We start from the raw sequence: 21,059 nt of genomic DNA, 5'->3' as shown, positions 1-21,059 counted from the left end.
ATGGGGTTTGGTTCACTGGCAGCCTGAGAGAGAGGAGTCACTGATATCAGACATGAGTCACAAATGCTAATTAGCATATCAGAAAAACTGGCAGCTAATATGGTGATATGGGGAGGACATGTAACCCTTTATCAGCAGGCATTGTTAGTCAAGGTGGTCAAAATCTGGTGACAGGTCCTCTTCAAGGCTTAAGCCAATTTGAAAAGTGTTGTGAGATGAAGGCGGAATGTACCCGAAAACAAGAATTTTTAGAAATGGCTATGAAGGGAAAATGCTAAATTTGCTAGAGTCGTTTAAAGTAATTTCTCACCACTTATTTAAAGTTTGACTGATGGTAGATGTCCAGCATTACATGCTTGTTTCTTAATGCACTAATGGGAACAGTTTTTACTGCATAAGGAAATGGCATATTTGCTACTAAAATTATGTAAATGAGATGGAGAGACTCAGGCTGCTCCTCGGTCTGGATTAAAATTAAAACATAGGGAAGCCAAGAGGCACAAACTGATGGAAGATGTCCTTTAAGACTGCACAAATGGTACATAGTATATTCTGGCTACTTCAACCTGTAGCTGTTGTAGTAAAGTATAATAAAGTATATGCCCCCACATTATCTCCCAGACTTAAATGGGAGTCATTACTTGCAATGCCAAGGATGTTCAGAGTATGGAAATGATTGCCTTAAATTCAACTGATAAAACGTATATATACAATAATATCTTACATTTTATAAAGTAAAACATGCAACTATTTAACAGTGGCTGCTAATAGTAATGATAGTGGTAATAAAGGATAACATATGGGATTTGTAAATTACATGTAGTACCGGTGCAGCTGCTGCTCTTGTATAACTAAACTCTCACGCAAGTTTGAGAAAATGGAAAGATGATGGAACCTCTAATAACATGTAAGATCGGGGAGGTATGAGGTTGTTAGTGGTTGTGGATGCAGTTAAATAGATCATTTGATTTGACTGGAGTGTTCCTTTAGTGTCCCCATATCTCCTGTCATACAGTCTCTGGTCCTTGGCTACCATCTCCCCTTTGCTCTAGGTCATCGGGGTATGTCCTCCAGTATTTTGTACTTTGTGACCAATCCTACCCTTTACCACCATCCCAGGACATAATTGATACGAGAAAAAGTTTGAGCCAATTAAAATTACACCCTGGATCACGGAGGCCATATCTTGGGAAAAATTTTACAAATTGTTAAAAAATAAACACCAGGGACAAAAAAGTAAGCATGTCAGTCAGTATTGTGTACTGGATGTACATTATTGTAAGAAATAAAAAGAATAATATAGGACTTCCATAAAGAACACAATATATCATCGTTTGCGGTTCCAGAAGCCAAACCCTACCCCCTACCCTCCCTCCGATTGGATATGGCTAGTTAGGTCACGCCGGAACGCTGTAAGCATGGTCCAGAGTTCACAGCGCTATGTACTGCGGTGTTTGCTAGCATTATCGGAATCTTTTAATCAGATTGCATAAATCAATAGTGTAGATGATAAAAGTAAACTGGTCCGGTCATGGACAACAATCTCTGGACACAGCTCTGATGATTACTCCCCAAGAATATAATGCCGAGTAGTACACCTTTGTGACATCACATGACCATGGTCTCTATCCACATGAAGTGAACAATGAAGATTCCTATAGAATAACAGCAAGCAGAGATCTTGAAAACGGAAAGAAAATGATACAGAAAGTATATTGGACATTTGTTCATTACACAAACATTATTAATTATTTTCTGTTATCTGGACAATCCCTTTAAAGACAGTTTCTGGCCAGATTTATCTTCTTAGGCTCATTGCACACAAACGTAATGGACACATTTAGCAGTCCCCTACTTAAGAACACTCGACTTACATACGACCCCTAGTTACAAACAGACCACTGGATATTGGTAATTTATTGTACTTTAGTCCTAGGCTACAATAATCAGCTATAACAGTTATCACAGGTGTCTGTAATGAAGCTTTATTGTTCATCTTGATTCTTATGACAACCCAACATTTTTAAAATCCAATTGTCATAGAGACCAAAAAGGTTCTGGCTGGGGTTACAATGATAAAATATACTGTTCCGACTTACATACAAATTCAACTTAAGAACAAACCTACAGACCCTATCTTGTAAGTAACCCGGGGACTGCCTGTACTACGGCTTACTTCTCTATGAAGAGGGAAGGGTCCTCTATCGTGCGGCACGAGAATATGTTCGGATGGATGTAGCCTTAGAGAGCCAAGTGAAATAAGCTCTAGGTATAGAAAGAGATCATAAGCCTCCTGTCCTGACCTACAACTCCTGTGTACAAACCTGACGCGGCTTTCAGACACACTGCTCACTAAAGGAAAAAGAAGAAGCAAAAAGGCACAGAGAAGCTGCTTTTCTTATGATGTATAAAAGTTTATACAAAGTATACAAAGTTTATTATAATCACCTCCTCCATTCATTTCCCAAAAAATAGGATTAGCTACGCTTTAAGCACAAATAACCCTCTAATCCCATTTAAACTACGTTTTCTCTGTAATGCTGAAGCGTCTCGCTGTAAAACAGAGCATTTATTAATGTGGGAGCCTGTCCCATTAAAGGGTTAAAATTGAGTGTGCTCAAAATCTAAAGTCAGCAAGGAAATGACCGTGTTAGAAATCGACTCCGGTGGTGGTGGAGCAGACAGTCGTGCATCCTTAGAGCTCAGTAATGTCAGGATGAATAATACAGGCCCAGATTTTCGTTTGAAAATCCCAGATGATGTATGTTACCAAACCATCATAGAAGATTTCTATGCGTCTGAAGTGTGAGAGCTTAAGTAAGCACATCTTCATGGAAAACATATGTTGAACCGTAAGCAGAACCCCCTGCTGGATTTCTTTGTTTTCTGATTCAGGAAATAAACAAATCTAAACAATAAGAAAATACAGTCCCTCCATTTCCTGTGGATTATTTATACTGTAATTCATGTGAACAAAGAGCTGTTCTAGCGAAAATAACCAGAACGGGATGCGCTTGTGGAACGTGCAGCAATAGGTCCAATCTTAATGCATTTGTTTCTGGGACATGCGGTGAGATCTGCGACAGAGACTGGCAATTTCAGACTTTGGGAACGTTATACATGTGGAAAAATCTATTATTTGCCCTTGTGTGACCTTCTTAGAAGTCTTCCATCAAAATCAAACATGATATAGCAGGGATATTACTCATAGATCCAGGCACCGTGACTGTGGTAATCTTCTTATATTTGTTATCCATGGCCTCCTTCCTTCTAAAACCAACTGTTATAATTATGCTAATGAGTCAAACATGCTTTAGGGGTGTCACCACAGCACCTCCGTGCTGTAGCTTCACAGTCTGTTATACCCCCCTGGCACTTTCACCCTCCTTCTGCTTAATGTTATCTCACACAGTGGGAGGGAGAAGTGCTCCTTGCTCAGTCCAACAGCCTGTAAATCTACAGCACTGAGGGGCTCAGGTAACACCCCCAGAGCCCTCCAGGCTTATTAGCATTATTCAAAAAGTTGATTTTAGAAGGAGCAAAGTCACGGTACCGGGATCTATGAGTAAGTGTTCCTGGTTTATCATGTTTGATTTTAATGGTAGATTTCCTTTAAAGGGGTTGTCCGAGTTTAAAAAAATATATATATGTGGCCGGGAGCGGGCTGCCTAAAATAATAAAGCTGTACTTACCTTCCGGTGCCCTCTGGTATCCAGCGCTGCTGTCGCTCCGGTCCGGGCGCCATGTAAACAAACATGGCCGCCGGAGCAGCGCTGGACTCAGCTTCCGGCCGTCCGTGGCCGGGTACGCCTATCTGTCCCTATACACAGCATTGTGTATGGGGGCCGGAAGGTTGTCGGGTCCGGCCGGAAGCTGAATGCAGCGCTGCTCCAGCGGCCATGTTTGTTTACATGGCGCCCGGACCAGAGCGACAGCGCTGGATACCGGAGGGCACCGGAAGGTAAGTACAGCTTTATTGTTTTAGGCAGCCCGCTCCCGGCCACATATATTTTTTTTTCAAAACTCGGACAACCCCTTTAAATGAAGTAGATCCAGATTCCTTCTGTCAGCATCATCCCTAAAGTACTTTTAATATGTACTAGCATGCATGTATGCTTGTATTAATAGTCTAATTTGTTGAACTGGGGACATGTAATAGTCCCTGCTAGCTCCAGAGGATACGGCTATTACACACCCCAGTAGCCCTGCAGACCGCACCTTCTTGCGTAACCACCCCGATTGTGAGCCCAGTGACATGGGCCTCTGCATGCGCCATTGGCTTCAAGGAGCTCTCCGTATGCTCTGTATCTGAAGCCAATGCAGCGGCCGGAGCCACTGCACGTTTCTGGGACTTCACAAAATTCCCAAAAAATGACTTTTGTATTTCTGAATGACATATGACAATATGATGCTGCTACAGTACCCTTGTTTTTATGCCACCAGGGCATTTTGAGGGCGATTACCAAAGTAAAAGACAACATGAATCTTCTCACAGACATTTAGGGGAAATTTCCAACCGTGTCTGAGAACAGAACTGTTCTAGTTGCACATGGCAACCAATCAGAGCTCAGCTTTCCCACAGCTGTTTACAAAATTAAAGCTGAGATCTGATTTCCATGGGTAACTAGAACAGTTTTACCTCAGACATTTTTGGTAAATCTCCCCCGAAGATTTTATGTACAGCCTGTATATCACTCTATTACTTGTACTGTACTGCTGTAAATACTCCCCATGCTGCCACTTTGTTGCTCATACGCAGAGTAACCAATACCTTCATACACCAGAGGAAGGGAAAGAACCATGGAGCAGTTACCCAGGTAGGGAATGGGTCTGAGAAACGTATGAGACTGCCTTATGGGTAAATAGACTTCAGTGGTTGATTGTACTACAAATAAAGTCACGTGTTGAATTAGGAAAAGCTGAACTGCCTGACCAGGCCATTTGCATGCAACTGTATGAAAAATATGGTGCTTTATGGTATCAATGAACGGTCACTGAAGGTGTATGATTCCACACTATGCAAAAAGGTATCTATATCCAAAATACTTCTAGACAACAGAAAATACTCAGATATATTGACCATCACTGACCCAATATGACTGCTCTACACAGCAGTATTGTACTCACCGAAATATCTCTTAATGTTTTCTCATAGGTAAAACAACACATTGCAGGGTTTTCGTCATCTTCCACAAGGTCAAAGCTATACTTGCTGCTGGTCTGTGGCCCACTGATTAAGGCTTTTTTTAACTCTTCAATATACTTTGGATGCTCCATCTCCATATCCATGGCTTCCTTGGAAAGATCCTCTTTGGACACTTTAAGGGAAAAGAACATTCCAAGTTAGAATTTCTAACTACTTGGGGACCTGAAATTATCCCAACATATTATAAGTCAGAAGAGAAGAAACCAAGAATGGCATGAAGTACATTAACATGTGTACAGGACATCTACCACCAGATTACTGGTGGCCGGATGTCCTAATTAGGCTGCTCGTTCCGTCTAGGGCAGTGGTGGCGAACCTATGGCACGGTTGCCAGAGGCAGCACTCAGAGCCCTTTTTGTGGGCACCCGGGCTATCACACCAGACAGGACTCAAAAAATCTTCCTGCAGTTGCAAGCAACTTGAAAGATGCTGCTTTCAGTCATATATTTAAGTGATACTTACTTCGCTACTTGGGTATGTAGGAAGAGGGCCGAATTATCTTTGGAAGACCTTCTGCTGGCCCCACAATTCTCTGTGTGCAGAGGGACACTGGAAAGAAGCTAAAATGATGCAAATGTTCCATCTTGTCCTCAGGAGGCCAATATGATGGAACGTTGTTATACAGCAGGGAGCAATAAGTTACTTCTTTAATTTTTGGTTGGCACCCCGCAATAAATAAGCAGGGTTTTGGGTTGCAGTTTGGGCACTCGTCCGCTAAAAGGTTCGCCATCACAGGTCTAGGGGATGGGGGGACAGTTGTTTAAAAGTTTCCAGGAATCTTTAATAATGAAATATTAATTTTGTAAAACAGCCGGAGGCACTCAGCCTTACGACACCTGAACTCCTCTCGGCTTCCTGGCTTTTAATTTATGCACGCTCCCGCTGCAAGCCTCCTCCTGCTCCAGGTGGAGAGAGAGGGGCGTGTGCTCTCTATACTCCTACACCTCTTTGATTGGCATTTTTATTCCACTTCCAAGCCGTGGGTGTCACTGGAACAAGTATACTCTCCGTTACTCCTTGACCTACTCCCGTGAATTCCGCCTGAATCTCCTGACTATCCCCCATCCCCACTGGGGGGGACACTTTTGAGGGTCGCTTTAAAGACGTGGCGACTGCTAATCTCTAAAGGGACTCTTTCCCGATACTTCAGCCCCCTTACACCAATATTCCAGATTCCTTTGTTGCCCTTGGGAATGTATAAATTATTCTTCTTAGGATGGGGGGTCCTCAAAGCCCTACAAGGTACAATGTATTACAGAGGTCCCCCCTACTCCCCTCTTCAAGATTTTCATCCACACCCATAGACTCATAAGCCATCATGGTTTGAGTATTCCCAATTCAGATCCTTCATAGGTAGCACTGGCACAACCGCGGCATTTGCCGATTTTCTCACCGCATTTGAGGGCACGTTCCTCTCTGATTCCCCCCAACTCACGTTATCTTGCAGATCTACTCCTGTCAGGGGGCACAAAAATAGCAGAGATTCCATTTGTTAGGAGTGAAAGATGGGTGCACACATATCAGAGGAGGATTGGCAGCGTTCTTTTCTCTTCACTCACAAATTGTCTGCCTGTGCTGCCCAAGAGAATAGTATGTCTAGTGTGTCTAGATGGTGCAGAGTGCCAGCGCTGTTGCCTCTTCTTCTGTTTTAGACTCCTGTTGGCACTGTAGCACAGAGAGGGGAGAAGTGCTACATATCTGGAGGACCTGTTGTGCACTCCAGCAATTCTGGGACCAAGTATTTCCAACATACAAGCAGATCACAGGTAAACAGGTGACCGCTTCTCCTGACTTGGCTTTGCTATGGATCCTTCCGGGACCCATAGGTCTCCAAAAAATGAAAAAAACTCATTAACCGGTTATAAGCCATTCCTGACCTAATATCTGGACAGGAGATAAGTGTGTAGATGGAAGAAATCACATATATTTGTGAACATGAAAAATAGCACTAGCAAAATGTGCCGCTGCTGCCTATGGGTTTAGTAGTATTTTAGGAAGGCTTTCAGGGTAAAACCTGTTATGGAAATCATTGCAAAGATACACTTCAGGAAAAAAAACACATCAAGCATTCAAAATTCAGGAAAGGAAAGTTTCCAAAAATTAACACAGATATAATAATTTCATATATTATCGTATAACATTTAAAACATACAGCGACTGTACCAAAAATTGAAGACTTCACATCAAAGCTTACCTTCACCAAGCCACGCGTGGTGCCCATCGCAGAGCGTCACACTAAATCCACTGTCTAAGTCTTTTTTCCATACAATTTGGAGAAAATATGTCGCTTCTGGTTTAGATGTAATTGTGATTTTCCTCACTTTTCTCTCCATGTTGAACTAAAAAGATTCAAAATATTTGAATGTGTTAATAGTTTTAATATAAATATAAGATAAAGCTTCATGAGTTATATGACAACTTGCAGACTTAGTAATAATAATAATAATTCCTTTATTTATATAGCGCACACAGATTATGCAGCGCTGCACAAAGCTATCCAAATCGGTCCCTGTCCCCATGGGGTTCACAATCTAATCCACCTACTAGTATGTTTTGCAGTGTGGAAGGAAACCGGCGTACCCGGAGGAAACCCACGCAAACACGGAGAGAACATACAAACTCTTTGCAGAAGTTGACCTGGATGGGATTTGAACCCCGGACACCAGCGCTGGAAGGCTGTAGTGCTTACCACTTAGTCACTGGCCACCCAACTTCCAGATGGTCCAATTTAGATGTGCGGTGCAGAAAGTGGAGTTATTTTACAGAGATACAATCCTGATGTGTTCTAAAAGATGAGCACCATGTTTCGGTATGGCACCATGTTTCTAGGTGCTATAGAACTAAAGGTAGGGACATCTGAAGGGATTCCCTCCTACAGCCGTTAAACTCATCTCAGGCAAAATATGACTCTTCTCTGCTCATTTTCACATGACTTTAGAGGGGATTGTTTTTTTTATAGGTAAATGTGAGATTTCACATAAAAGATGGATTTCTAGAAAGGACATGTCATACCCTACCTAAGGGGGCTGCTAGTTTATTTGGGTAAAATCTGGTGACACCCTGAAAAGCCGAATCCTCCAGACCAGTGTGATGATATAGCATTGAACAGCTGTATACCTACACACCATTAACTTCAAAAAGACTTTTTGGTCAACTTTACAAACACATCTTGTTTTGTATCTTGAAACCTGACCTAAGAGTTTACGAACAACGGATCACTGATGGGAACATTTCCACTTTGGTATTAAATATCACACAAATAAACAAGCGACAGACGAGAAGACTCCAACACTACTGGGGAGAGAATCAGAGTTTTTTAATTATGTTTATTTTACCTTAAGAATTGTTTTTCCTTCTCTGGGCAGAAAAAGTTCCCACCTCCACGACGGTCAAGTAAATGCTTCTTCACTGACTCTGTATATTCCCACGATGGTTACAAGCTTCCAAGCGTTTGAGAAGTCTATCAATGGTTCCAACTTTTATGTTTAGATTTTGTTAAAATGGTTGTGATTGCTTACCAAACCCGTAACCACAGCCAGAATATTTTTTGGTCTCTATAACAATTGGATTATAAAAATATTAAGTTGTCATAAGAACCAGGACTAACACTAAAGCTTCATTACAGACACCTTTCACCTTTCCTACAGCTGATTATTGTAGCCTAGGGCTAAAGTACCAACATCCAGAGGTCTGGAACTAGGGGTTGTCTGTAAGTTGGGTGTTCTTAAGTAGGGGACTGCCTGTATCTGACTAATGAAGGTCCAACATTCAGCACAGCTGTAGTTCCTCCGGGTGACCACTGTGGAGCTATACTTCCTGCTCTGTTCCTTATTATTCTGGCACCAGGACTCTCCATTGATTTTTAATTGATGACCTTTTCTACGAATTGATCATCACCAATATATTTATCATGGAAAACCACTTTAATGCTTATATTACCAAAGGTCACTGGTACCTAAATGCCCGTGACCTCCTGTCTTCTAAAATCAACTTGTAAAATTATACTAATAATCCAGAAGTACTATGGCAAACCCCCTCCACACTATTACTTTACAGGCTGTTACACTGTCACCCTCTCTCACTGCCCCCTCAGCACGTACTCCGCCCTCTGCCTGATGTTATCTAACAAAGTAGAAGGGGGAGACGTGCTCCTGCACAGTTTAACATCATGTAAAGCTGTTGGATGGAGGGGCTCTGGTGAGACCCCCAAGAGTCCTTCTGGCTCATTAGAATAATTTTAAAAGTTGATTTTTGAAGGAAGGCGGCCATGGAAATATAGGAAGATTACCACAGTCACAGTGCCTGGATCTTTCACAGTGGCGTTGTTTTTCACATCCGTGGGTCAGTCATTTCCACAGATGCCTCATAAAGCCATTGTTATCAATGGGTGTTTGCACATTGGCTTATTTTTTCACTTATCCTCTGTCCATGGAAAATATTGTGAAACATGTGTGTTGATTTTTACTCGGATCACGGAAGGCAATGGAAGTCTATGGGTCTGCAGCAAAGTGGTGAAACGTCAGGTTATGGTCACTGATAAGAAACCAGGTGAGATGTTTTCACAGCTTCAAAGCAATCTTATACCTTCAGGTATACCACAGAGATAAAATGTAATGGATCATACCAAACAGCCCCCCTATGGATTCATTACATAGTACCCCCTTTACCCCCATGTTTTTTTATTTACAACCTTATGTGGGCCCCCTAGCAGCTGTGGGCCCTGTCACATGCCCAGGTATGCCCAGTGCTTGTTTTGGGAAGTATCCAACCTTTCTGTGATGCACTAAGGTATTCTGTGCAACATTTCACATAGTCACTAAAGAACTCAAAGACTATGCAATTTTTTGATCAAACTATTTTGGAAATCTTCAAAAATGTGCACAAGACTCAGGAAGACTAACAGGGGCTGTCTCAAGTTTACAAGCTATCCCCTATCCATGGCGCTCAGAGGTGGAAAGGGAGGGCTGCAGATAGCCGAGTGCATTTAAATTTCCAACGCTCCTATTCTATTGAATGTAGCGACATGCTCATCCTGCAGTTCCGCTCATTAGTAAAAATGTGACCCCTGTTCTCTGGATTCAAGGAGGTCTTGTTCTCATGATCGGTGGAGGTCCCAGCAATTGAACCCACACCAATCAGCTCATTATCCCCACAGGGTTGATTTGAATACATTTTACGGCCCCGTATTTGCAGACATTTTTCGGCCACGAATAAGGGAATTGTGACACCGGTATATCACCCATATGCCCATATGACTGCTATTGGAGTTGTGCTGCAAATATGGGCAAAAATAGGACACGCTGTATATTTAGTGGCACACTCTCACAGCTCAAATATGGTGCGGTGGAAAATAGGGCTGCACTGATACCAGAATTTTGAGTGTGATACGATACCGTGAAAAGTATCAGGATAATCGATACCGATAAAACGCTTTTAATGAAAAGAAAAAGACATCGTTATAGTGCAGAGCAGCTCGTCCCATGTTCCTGGCGCTTGGTACTTGTTGTATGGGCGCACAGCCGATGTAGAAGGGAAGGAGAGTTTGCCCTATAAAATGTAAAGGTTTTAGTAAGCTATAAAATATTTGTTTTTCCGTTAATGTGGCCTTGTGAGGGCTTATTTTTAGCGTGATGAGGTGCATTTTTCAGCAATACTACTTTGGCGTGGTTATGCACTGTTGATCAAAATTTATTAACTAATTTTTTTGGGGTGTGGGGGTTAGGAAATATATCAATTCATTTTTCTTTTGTTGTTCCCCTCAAAGCCTAATAAACATGTTACCTTCATTCTATGGGTCACTACGATTACGGCGATACCATATTTCTATGGTTTTTTTTATGTTTGCAAAATAAACCATAATGTGGGGAATAAATCAATAGTTTTCTCATCGCCGTCTTCAAAGAGACATAACACTTTTGATTCAGGGCTTATTTTTTGCAAGACATGCTGTACTTTACACCAGTACCATTTGGGAGTAGAGACAATCACAGCAACGATCGGCACCCCACGAAAGGAAGAAGGGGGTGCTGATCATGATGGGGGGGGGGGATTTCAATGTTGCAGGTGGTACACTGGCAGCATTAGCTCTGCGGGAAGAAGCATATGGTGGGGAGGATTCTTGAAGGAATTTAAATGGCGCAATTAAACACCCACATTTGGAGCTTGGTCTGACCCGAATATTACACTGCCGGCATGAGGAGTATGATGCTGGGAAGATGCAGGGATGATGCAGATGGTGAGGCGGGGGGTTGCGTGTAAAACCCTTGAAGGAATTAAAATGCGGTTTAAACAACCGCGATAGCACCACAGGTGTTACCCCGCATCAGCTCAGCGGTGGCTGCGCATGAAGGTAGATCAAGGAATGGGCTCAGTGTCTGACAGTTCGGAAAGGGGTTTAAGGAGGGGTTAAATCCCCTTGCTGTGTCCTTTGCCCGCGCTCACTCAGCATGTCATTTCTCTTGTAATAGGTGGAGCAGTGATCATGTGTGGCCTTTTTGAAAACCGAAAAGATTTTGAAATTTTGATGCATTGTGCATCTTTAGTGGTCAATACAGCCATTCAAATGGATTGCCAGATTTCCCATAAAAGTTGGGCAGCACGGTGGCTTAGTGGGTAGCACCTCTGCCTTGCAGCGCTGAGGACCTGGGTTCTAGTCCCAGGTCAACATCTGCAAAGAGTTTGTATGTTCTCTCCGTGTTTGCATGGGTTTCCTCCGGGTCCTCCGGTTTCCTCCGACACTCGAAAAACATACTGGTAGGTTGTTTAGATTGTGAGCCCCATTGGGGACAGGGACTGATTTGTGATACTTTGTACAGCGCTGCGTAATCTGTAGGCACTATTTAAATAAAGAATTACTATTATTATTATTAAAAGTCAATGGGGCACGTGCCGGTCTTAAAAAACTCGGTGGCATTCGGCCAAGAAATACAGTCTTGTGCATGAGGCCTTATTCTGTGAGTTAGTTTGTGATGTGCACTGTATTCTTTAAGAAAGTTTTTGTACTGAAATATGTAGCTTACTAAAGCATCATAATGCCCCATCATATTCAAAATGGAAACTATTTAGGTATAGGTGGGGGCTATTATCACGTTTTCAAATACAGGCACAAATGACTGGAACTTTTCCTGCAACATGTGCCAAATGCGGCAAGAACATAGCTCTGCCAGTAATATTTTGGCATAAAAATGCCCTATAATTTCCATTATCTGAAACAATAAAATATTGTAACCTGAAAGAGGAAAAAAAAGCGGGCAAAATGGAAAAGCTGATGAAATGCCAATCTATTAACGTTATAATCACAAGAAAAATCTAAAATAAAAAATATGACATATTGTACAGCTTTTATCTATGACATAACTGTAGAAGAAAAGCTTCTCTTAGCTCACGGCCAATTAAACTTACGGAGCTATTTTCTCTGATCAAAGGTAGAGTTAAGGGATTTCTAGATTATCCATAAAGATCAGTGGTGTGATATGTTTTTGAAGAAGAGAATCAGGTGTCAGGTGTATGGCAGCAACACTGACGGCAGCTCCACACAGGAAAGGGAGGAAGCGAGATTTATAAGATAAGGAAAAGCCTTAAATGTGAACCATATGGCCTCAATGAGCTTTTGATGTACAGTCCTAACAAACGAAAGTGCCCCTAATGTGCGGTATTTCAGGAAAAAACTTGTTATTTTATTCCCTCTAATGACATCCCTGACAAGGCGGTAGTTATTACTGTACCTCATTGTATTCAAAACCACTACAAAAACCTGCAAAAAACCCATCACAGTCCATGGAAAGACTATAGGTGGTTCCATCAAAATCCATGACTATATACTTATCATAATCCATGGGAGACTATAGGTGGCTCCATCACAGTCCATGGGAAGCCTATAGATGGCCCCATCACAGTCCATGGAAAGACTATAGGTGGCCCCATCACAGTCCATGGAAAGACTATAGGTGGCCCCATCACAGTCCATGGAAAGACTATAGGTGGCCCCATCACAGTCCATGGGAAGCCTATAGATGGCCCTATCACAGTCCATGGAAAGACTATAGGTGGCCCCATCACAGTCCATGGAAAGACTATAGGTGGCCCCATCACAGTCCATGGAAAGACTATAGGTGGCCCCATCACAGTCCATGGAAAGACTATAGGTGGCCCCATCACAGTCCATGGAAAGACTATTGGTGGCCCCATCACAGTCCATGGAAAGACTATAGGTGGCCCCATCACAGTCCATGGAAAGACTATCGGTGGCCAGATCACAGTCCATGGGAAGCCTATAGATGGCCAGATCACAGTCCATGGAAAAACTATAGGTGGCCCCATCACAGTCCGTGGAAAAACTATAGGTGGCCCCATCACAGTCCATGGAAAAACTATAGGTGGCCCCATCAAAGTCCATGGAAAGACTATAGGTGGCCCCATCACAGTCCAGGGAAAGACTATTGGTGGTCCCATCACAGTCCATTGAAAGACTATAAGTGGCCCCATCACAGTCCATGGAAAGACTATAGGTCGCCCCATCACAGTCCATGGAAAGAATATAGGTGGCCCCATCACAGTCCATGGAAAGACTATAGGTGGCCCCATCACAGTCCATGGAAAGACTATTGGTGGTCCCATCACAGTCCATGGAAAGACTATAGGTGGCCCCATCACAGTCCATGGAAAGACTATAGGTGGCCCCATCACAGTCCATGGAAATACTATAGATGGCCCCATCACAGTTCATGGAACGACTATAGATGGCCCCATCACAGTCCATGGATAGACTATAGGTGGTCTTATCACAGTCCATGGAAAGACTATAGGTGGCCCTACCACAGTCCATGGAAAGACTGAATGGGTCTGAAGAAAACAGATCTCAATTGGGATGATTCTCTGCTTCCCTTGCTGGAATATTTTTACAGGGTTCCCAGTGTGTGAAAATCCTGTTGTAAACACTTAAAACTGCTAAAACCAGTTTTGCTGCACTTACATATGATGAAGGCCCCAAGTGTCGGATACATCAGGTGGCTACAACCTCCTGATGTATCCGATTGCCGGTTTGTGCTGCCATACCACTGGGCTATAACCAGCAAGTGTTGAATCCTAAATGTTCATACATTATAGCGAGTGCCCAGATGTGGGTCTACAATGCCACAAGCCCACTCTGCCACATACACCGCCCCCCACAAGCACTTGGCTTTGAGGTGGCATGACTTGCTGCGGTTCACAAGTAATTTTGATTATTTCCCGGTGTAATCGCCAAAAAACTGGTGTACCAATATGTCTTAAGAGGCATCAATGTTCAACAAATGTATCTTAACCAGTAAATTAAATTCAGCAGTTTAGAAGATACAAATAAGGAAACAAATTCTGCTTCTAGAAGTTTTCGTCTTTTTGGAGAGCAAAGAGCAAAAGCTAAAGTATGAAAATTATATCTGTCTGTAAAAGGATTTGTCGATTCATAGCAAAGTCTACATAAATCATGGAGAACAACTGCGGGTCAAAAGAGCAAATGCCGGGACCGTTTACTGCATACAGAAAAGAGAAAGTCACTACATATAAACAGATAGAAACAGTGTCTCCTAGATACTCGGGTCACACATGACCCTTCCAGGGTGACCCGTCACATCTTATTGGATTTATGCATTTCTGAAAACACTAAGGGGCAAATTTACTTACCCGGTCCATTCGCGTTCCAGCGGCGGCTTCTCCGCTCTGGATTCGGGTCCGGCCGGGATTTAATAAGGTAGTTCTTCCGCCGTCCACCAGGTGGCGCTGCTGCGCTGAAAGTAAACTCATCGCGCCGGAATGCACCGAGCTGGACCAGGTGAAGGTAAGCGGTCCTTATGCGACACATTTTCGGTTTTTAAATGCGGCGGTTTTTCCGAATACGTCGGGTTTTCGTTCGGCCACGCCCCCCGATTTCCGTTGCGCGCATGCCAGCGCCGATGCGCCACAATCCGATCGCGTGCGCCAAAATCCCGGGGCAATTTAAGTACAAGCGGCGCAAAACGGAAATATTCGGGTAACACGTCGGGAAAACGCGAATCGGGCCCTTAATAAATGACCCCCTAAGTGTCTACAAAATGAGTAAAAGCCCTCAATGAGCTGAGAATACGCTCAACTTATTTTTTTTTTTAGGTTTCATGAAAACCACCAGTGTTTATATGACAATCCCAGCGATGCTCGACATAAACAGATTCCCTTGAATCACGCTCAAACATGCAACCGGCTCAGCGGTAATGGGACAAGCATAGACAATCGCTCAAGCTTAAAACTGGAAAAGTAAATTGATTTCATTATGCCACACAAAAGGATTTGAGGAAGCTTCTGGGAACTAAACACATCTACCATTACGGGCTGTAATTTCTACTCATTTTTCTTAAAGAGACAGGACAAATAGATTTATAGAATTATTTTTTCTTATTTACTTATTTTATTGTTTTACGTTATTTTTTCAACCTTTCTGTGGATTAAGTTGAATATGGTGTCTGCTCACACCTGGATAAAGAGAACCTGTCAGGGCAATTTGAGACTGAAAAAAGTACGGACAGGTGGTTTACTGTCCCTAACGATGCTGCGTGGTGTCATTCCATTGTATTGTCATACTTACCTGGAGATGAGTTCAATAAGGCACATCGGGGTCATCTGTGGTGCTCCTGGCACTCAATGAAGCTTGTGTTGTACATGCTACACATGTGCAGTGAAGCTGGTGTGTACTACTCCGGCTTCACTGAATCCCTATGCAGATGCCAAGAGCTCTTGGCAGAGGTAAGTATATGTGTGTGTTTTTAACTGCACTCACATTAAAATACAGAATGATTTGTGACACCAACTCACCAGTCCATAAGGACCTGTAGGTGGTTCAGTGTACAAAGTCACCTTGAAAGGTTCCACATAGAGTAATAATAATAACAATTCCTTTATTCATATAGTGTACAAATCAGCCCTGTCCCCAATGGGGCTCACAATCACCTGTCACCTTTCCCATCTTGACTGGTCAATGAAATTATTTAAAGGAAACCTACCATGAATCTGCCTATAAGGTAGATCTGATGTTAGGTTCCTGGTAATATTCTAAACTCTAAACCGTCCTTCCCTAACCCTACAACACTTTGTAACCTAAACTAAAGTTTAAATAATATGCTCATTTTCCACAGAGGCTACTGGGGTGTGCAGTATTCCCTCAGGGGAGAAGGAGCAAAGGCTATTCCACACCCCAGCAGCCTCCGCAATCTCTCCCTACTTTCGCGTGGCAAAGCCAAATCTGGCATGCCGCCGGCTTAAGCCCATGTGCCGTAGCTCCAGCTCTATATTTGGATTCGGTGCGTGGAGGTAGGGAGGGATAACAGAAGGTACTGTACTCTTTGTTCCCGATCCCCAGAGAGAGCCTACTCCACGCCCCAGTAGCCTCTGTGGAAAATTAGCATACTAGTTAGATAAACTGTAGATTAGGTTAGAAATTGTTATAGGATTAGGGGAGGATGGTTCAGGGTTTAGGATATTACTAGAAAACTAGAATCTGACCTACCTTCATAGGCAGATTCCTGATAATAGATTTCCTTTAATTGTGGATAGCTTTTGTTTTTTAAAACTACTGGTTTTTCTGTTCCTTTGCTATTTTTTCTTACAATTTTTGAGCATGTGACCAAGTGGGCATTACCAGTTGTATGCACGTCCTTGCTCTGTCCAATATTGTTCAATCAGTGGGGAACTGTTTAAGGACACACCTCTTATTAGTAACACCCACTTAGTTAGGCTCAGTTCACACCAGCGTCGGGGGCTTCTGTTGCAGTTCCATTTTAGAAGAGAAACTACACATAACTGTGCATCAGAAATAAAGGAAATGTGCAACAGTTGACATGTGAATATCCATTTTAACCTATTTTCATTGGATACTTATTTGATTCTGTCAAGCCTTCTCCTTGTTTTACAGCTGAAACTATTCGCACCTCCAATCTGTGATCATATTTCACTCTTTGCCTTCCATATGGATTCCTCTAAAGTTCCATCAAGTAATATTCTAATGGTTCCGATGTATTCAGTGGGGAGACAATGGCGGCGTACAAATCTGCACCAGCTTAAACAGGCTATAGCGAATGTGCAGGCTGTGCCTCCTTCAGGCCCCCATGCCATGGAGGTGGCATAGAAGGGATAGATGGGTCTGAAATAATCGCAATGCCTGGCAGCTCACATTGCTTCTATTGTTTATTGTCACCATACAGAGACCCCCCCCCCCCCCCCCATGTACCTACATGGTGGTCACAGGAAGGTACGTGGCTGCTAAGCATCTTAAAGAGTACAACGAGCAAGAGATTCCAGAAATGAGCTAAATATCCGTCTGTGCAGTGATGTCATGCTGATTTTACACAAGGCGTTTATACAGTAAAATATGAATAATTTGGAATACAATGGGTGTGCCGCTCCTCAGCCTCTCGCAGACCCTAGTAACTCAATAGTCTATGAAGTGCTGGGAACTCCTTGGCACTGCCCGGTTATTTAACTAGGAAAATCTGACACGATTCCTACAAGAGCAGATTTCCTATAATAATTAATCAGGACAATCCTTTAAATCCATTTCTTCTCAGCAGTTTTGGTGGCACCAGCGTTAGTCCAGCGCTCGCCCGGGGTGGTAGACATCCCACTTCTTCCTGACTAGTGTCATTCTTCTTTCCATGTGACGGACATGACGCTGGCAACGACTTCACGGCCCCTTGCGAGAGCCGTCTGCACCTCAAGCGCTGTCTGCACAGAGACAGATTCATCATGGCTTATAAAAGTACAAAGTATTTCCCGGTCTGTCATCACCCACTCTGAAGAGCAGCGCCTCCTTCATGCCAAATCTATACAACACAGACACTTACCAAGCCGCATTATTGAATCGCTTTATAATCTATATACAAGGGGTCCCCAGCCCCGGGAAGGGAACTGACCTCTCCAAAATACACGTTCCTAAAATTCCAATCACCTATGTAGGATAAATGGATCCGATACTGCATAAAGTTATACAGTATACACTCACAAATATTCATCTACCACATCTACTGACATTATGGTAATGTCCCCTCAGGACAAATAGGGGCTGCAATGTCAAAATCTGCCTCACATCGGCTTCAATGGGAAGGAGTTGGATGCTTTTCCCTACGTAAAGAAAATAAATAATCCACATAAACCATCTTCCATTGGTTTCATTGGAGGGTTTAACCACAGCAGAAAACACAGAGGCTCAAAGCGTGGATTTTTATGGAATGAATGGTCTCAAAATTCAATCCACTGTCTAGGCCTTAGACTGTGCAAAGGTAAACTACACTGTTATAATCTGAGCCAGATTTATCAAAGCAGCTTATGATAAATCTAAAGGATTGCTACACCGTCAGGTTTAAGATCTTTAAAAGAATCAGGGAAAAAAGCAGTAAAAAAAATACATATTTGGTAGCATAAAAACCAGTAGCAGACTTGCTTTATTGGTGCTGGCTTCCAAAATACAATAATAATAATCTTTATTTATATCCCGACATCATATTCTGCAGAGATTACAGATTCTGGGGAACATATACAAATAAAATAAGACATTACAGAGTGACAGTCATAGGGAACAATAGGAGTGAGGGCCCTGCTCACAAGAGCTTACAGACTATGAGGATGAGGGGTGACACAAGAGCTTACAGTCTATGAGGATGAGGGGGTGACACAAGAGCTTACAGTCTATGAGGATGAGGGGGTGACACAAGAACTTACAGTCTATGAGGATGAGGGAGTGACACAAGAGCTTACAGTCTATGAGGATGAGGGGGGTGACACAAGAGCTTACAGTCTATGAGGATGAGGGGGTGACACAAGAGCTTACAGTCTATGAGCATGAGGGGGTGACACAAGAGCTTACAGTCTATGAGGATGAGGGAGTGACACAAGAGCTTACAGTCTATGAGGATGAGGGGGTGACACAAGAGCTTACAGTCTATGAGGATGAGGGGGTGACACAAGAACTTACAGTCTATGAGGATGAGGGAGTGACACAAGAGCTTACAGTCTATGAGGATGAGGGGGGTGACACAAGAGCTTACAGTCTATGAGGATGAGGGGGTGACACAAGAGCTTACAGTCTATGAGCATGAGGGGGTGACACAAGAGCTTACAGTCTATGAGGATGAGGGAGTGACACAAGAGCTTACAGTCTATGAGGATGAGGGGGTGACACAAGAGCTTACAGTCTATGAGGATGAGGGGGTGACACAAGAGCTTACAGACTATGAGGATGAGGAGGTGACACAAGAGCTTACAGTCTATGAGGATGAGGGGGTGACACAAGAGCTTACAGTCTATGAGGATGAGTGAGTGACACAAGAGCTTACAGTCTATGAGGATGAGGGGGGTGACACAAGAGCTTACAGTCTATGAGCATGAGGGGGTGACACAAGAGCTTACAGTCTATGAGCATGAGGGGGTGACACAAGAGCTTACAGTCTATGAGGATGAGGGAGTGACACAAGAGCTTACAGTCTATGAGGATGAGGGGGTGACACAAGAGCTTACAGTCTATGAGGATGAGGGGGTGACACAAGAGCTTACAGTCTATGAGGATGAGGGGGTGACACAAGAGCTTACAGTCCATGAGGATGAATGGGTGACAAAAGAGCTTACAGACTATGAGGATGGGGGGGTGACACAAGAGCTTACAATCTATGAGGATGAAGGGGGTGACACAAGATCTTACAGTCTATGAGGATGAGGGGTGACACAAGAACTTACAGTCTATGAGGATGAGGGAGTGACACAAGAGCTTACAGTCTATGAGGATGAGGGGGGTGACACAAGAGCTTACAGTCTATGAGCATGAGGGGGTGACACAAGAGCTTACAGTCTATGAGCATGAGGGGGTGACACAAGAGCTTACAGTCTATGAGGATGAGGGAGTGACACAAGAGCTTACAGTCTATGAGGATGAGGGGGTGACACAAGAGCTTACAGTCTATGAGGATGAGGGGGTGACACAAGAGCTTACAGTCTATGAGGATGAGGGGGTGACACAAGAGCTTACAGTCCATGAGGATGAATGGGTGACAAAAGAGCTTACAGACTATGAGGATGGGGGGGTGACACAAGAGCTTACAGTCTATGAGGATGAGGGGGTGACAAAAGAGCTTACAGACTATGAGGATGAGGGGGAGACACAAGAGGAATAAACAAATTAAGGAAGAGAATAATTTATCACTGGCGGATCGAAGAGCACAGGATGGGCATTAGACAGAGATGAGAGAAGAGAGGTAAGGAGGTACAGCATTATGCAGAGCTTTGTGGATGAGGGTGATTAATTTAAACTGTATTCGGAAGGAGACGGTCAACCAGTGTAGTGACTGGCACAGACTGGAGGAATCCGTTTGTATAGCGTTTGATCTGAAAGACAAGCCTGGCTGCAGCATTGAGAGGAGTGTAGAGGAGTGTAGAATGTAAAATTTTAACAGTGATAAAGTACAACATTTTTTGAGCTACAAACCATAATGTTGAAAACTTTAACTAGACATTTTCAATACCAAGTTAAAGGTATTGTCCCAACTTTGGAAATTTTCTTGTTAATCTACGGGATAGGGGATGAATTCCTAATAATTTAAGGGTCCGAAAGATGGGACATCTATCAATTATGTGGGGAACAGGGCCACCAGCAATTCGTAGAATGAGAATCCCGTTCTCACTATTGGGTGGAGCAATTTATCCTGCCATTCCATTCATTTTCTTGAAAACAGATTGCCAAGCAGAGAGCCTATCAGCCTGCTGCTCCATCCATCAGTGTAAACAGGATTCTCATTCTCCTAATTGCAGGGGGTTCTAGTATTGTAATCTGTGGGGTTCCCAACTGTTTCACCCTCACCCAAGT

At 43.1% G+C, this 21,059-nt stretch overlaps 1 protein-coding gene across 1 annotated transcript in view; it reads right to left on the bottom strand.

The window, feature by feature from the left end:
• XRCC4 (X-ray repair cross complementing 4) overlaps window positions 1–21,059 on the bottom strand; it is a 294,092-nt gene that overhangs the window by 247,213 nt on the left and 25,820 nt on the right. The window contains exons 2-3 of the mRNA XM_072139355.1: window positions 7,401–7,545; window positions 5,128–5,318 (exon numbers count right to left, since the gene is read on the bottom strand). Coding sequence (XP_071995456.1) covers window positions 5,128–5,318; window positions 7,401–7,539 — 330 coding nt within the window. The 5' untranslated portion in view covers window positions 7,540–7,545. The remainder of the gene's footprint in view (window positions 1–5,127; window positions 5,319–7,400; window positions 7,546–21,059) is intronic.

The sequence above is a fragment of the Engystomops pustulosus genome, chromosome 1 (genome assembly GCF_040894005.1).
Source record: "Engystomops pustulosus chromosome 1, aEngPut4.maternal, whole genome shotgun sequence".
Lineage (NCBI taxonomy): Eukaryota > Metazoa > Chordata > Amphibia > Anura > Leptodactylidae > Engystomops > Engystomops pustulosus.
Note: the sequence above shows the minus strand (reverse complement) of the source record. Positions and strands in the feature narration are given on the sequence as shown.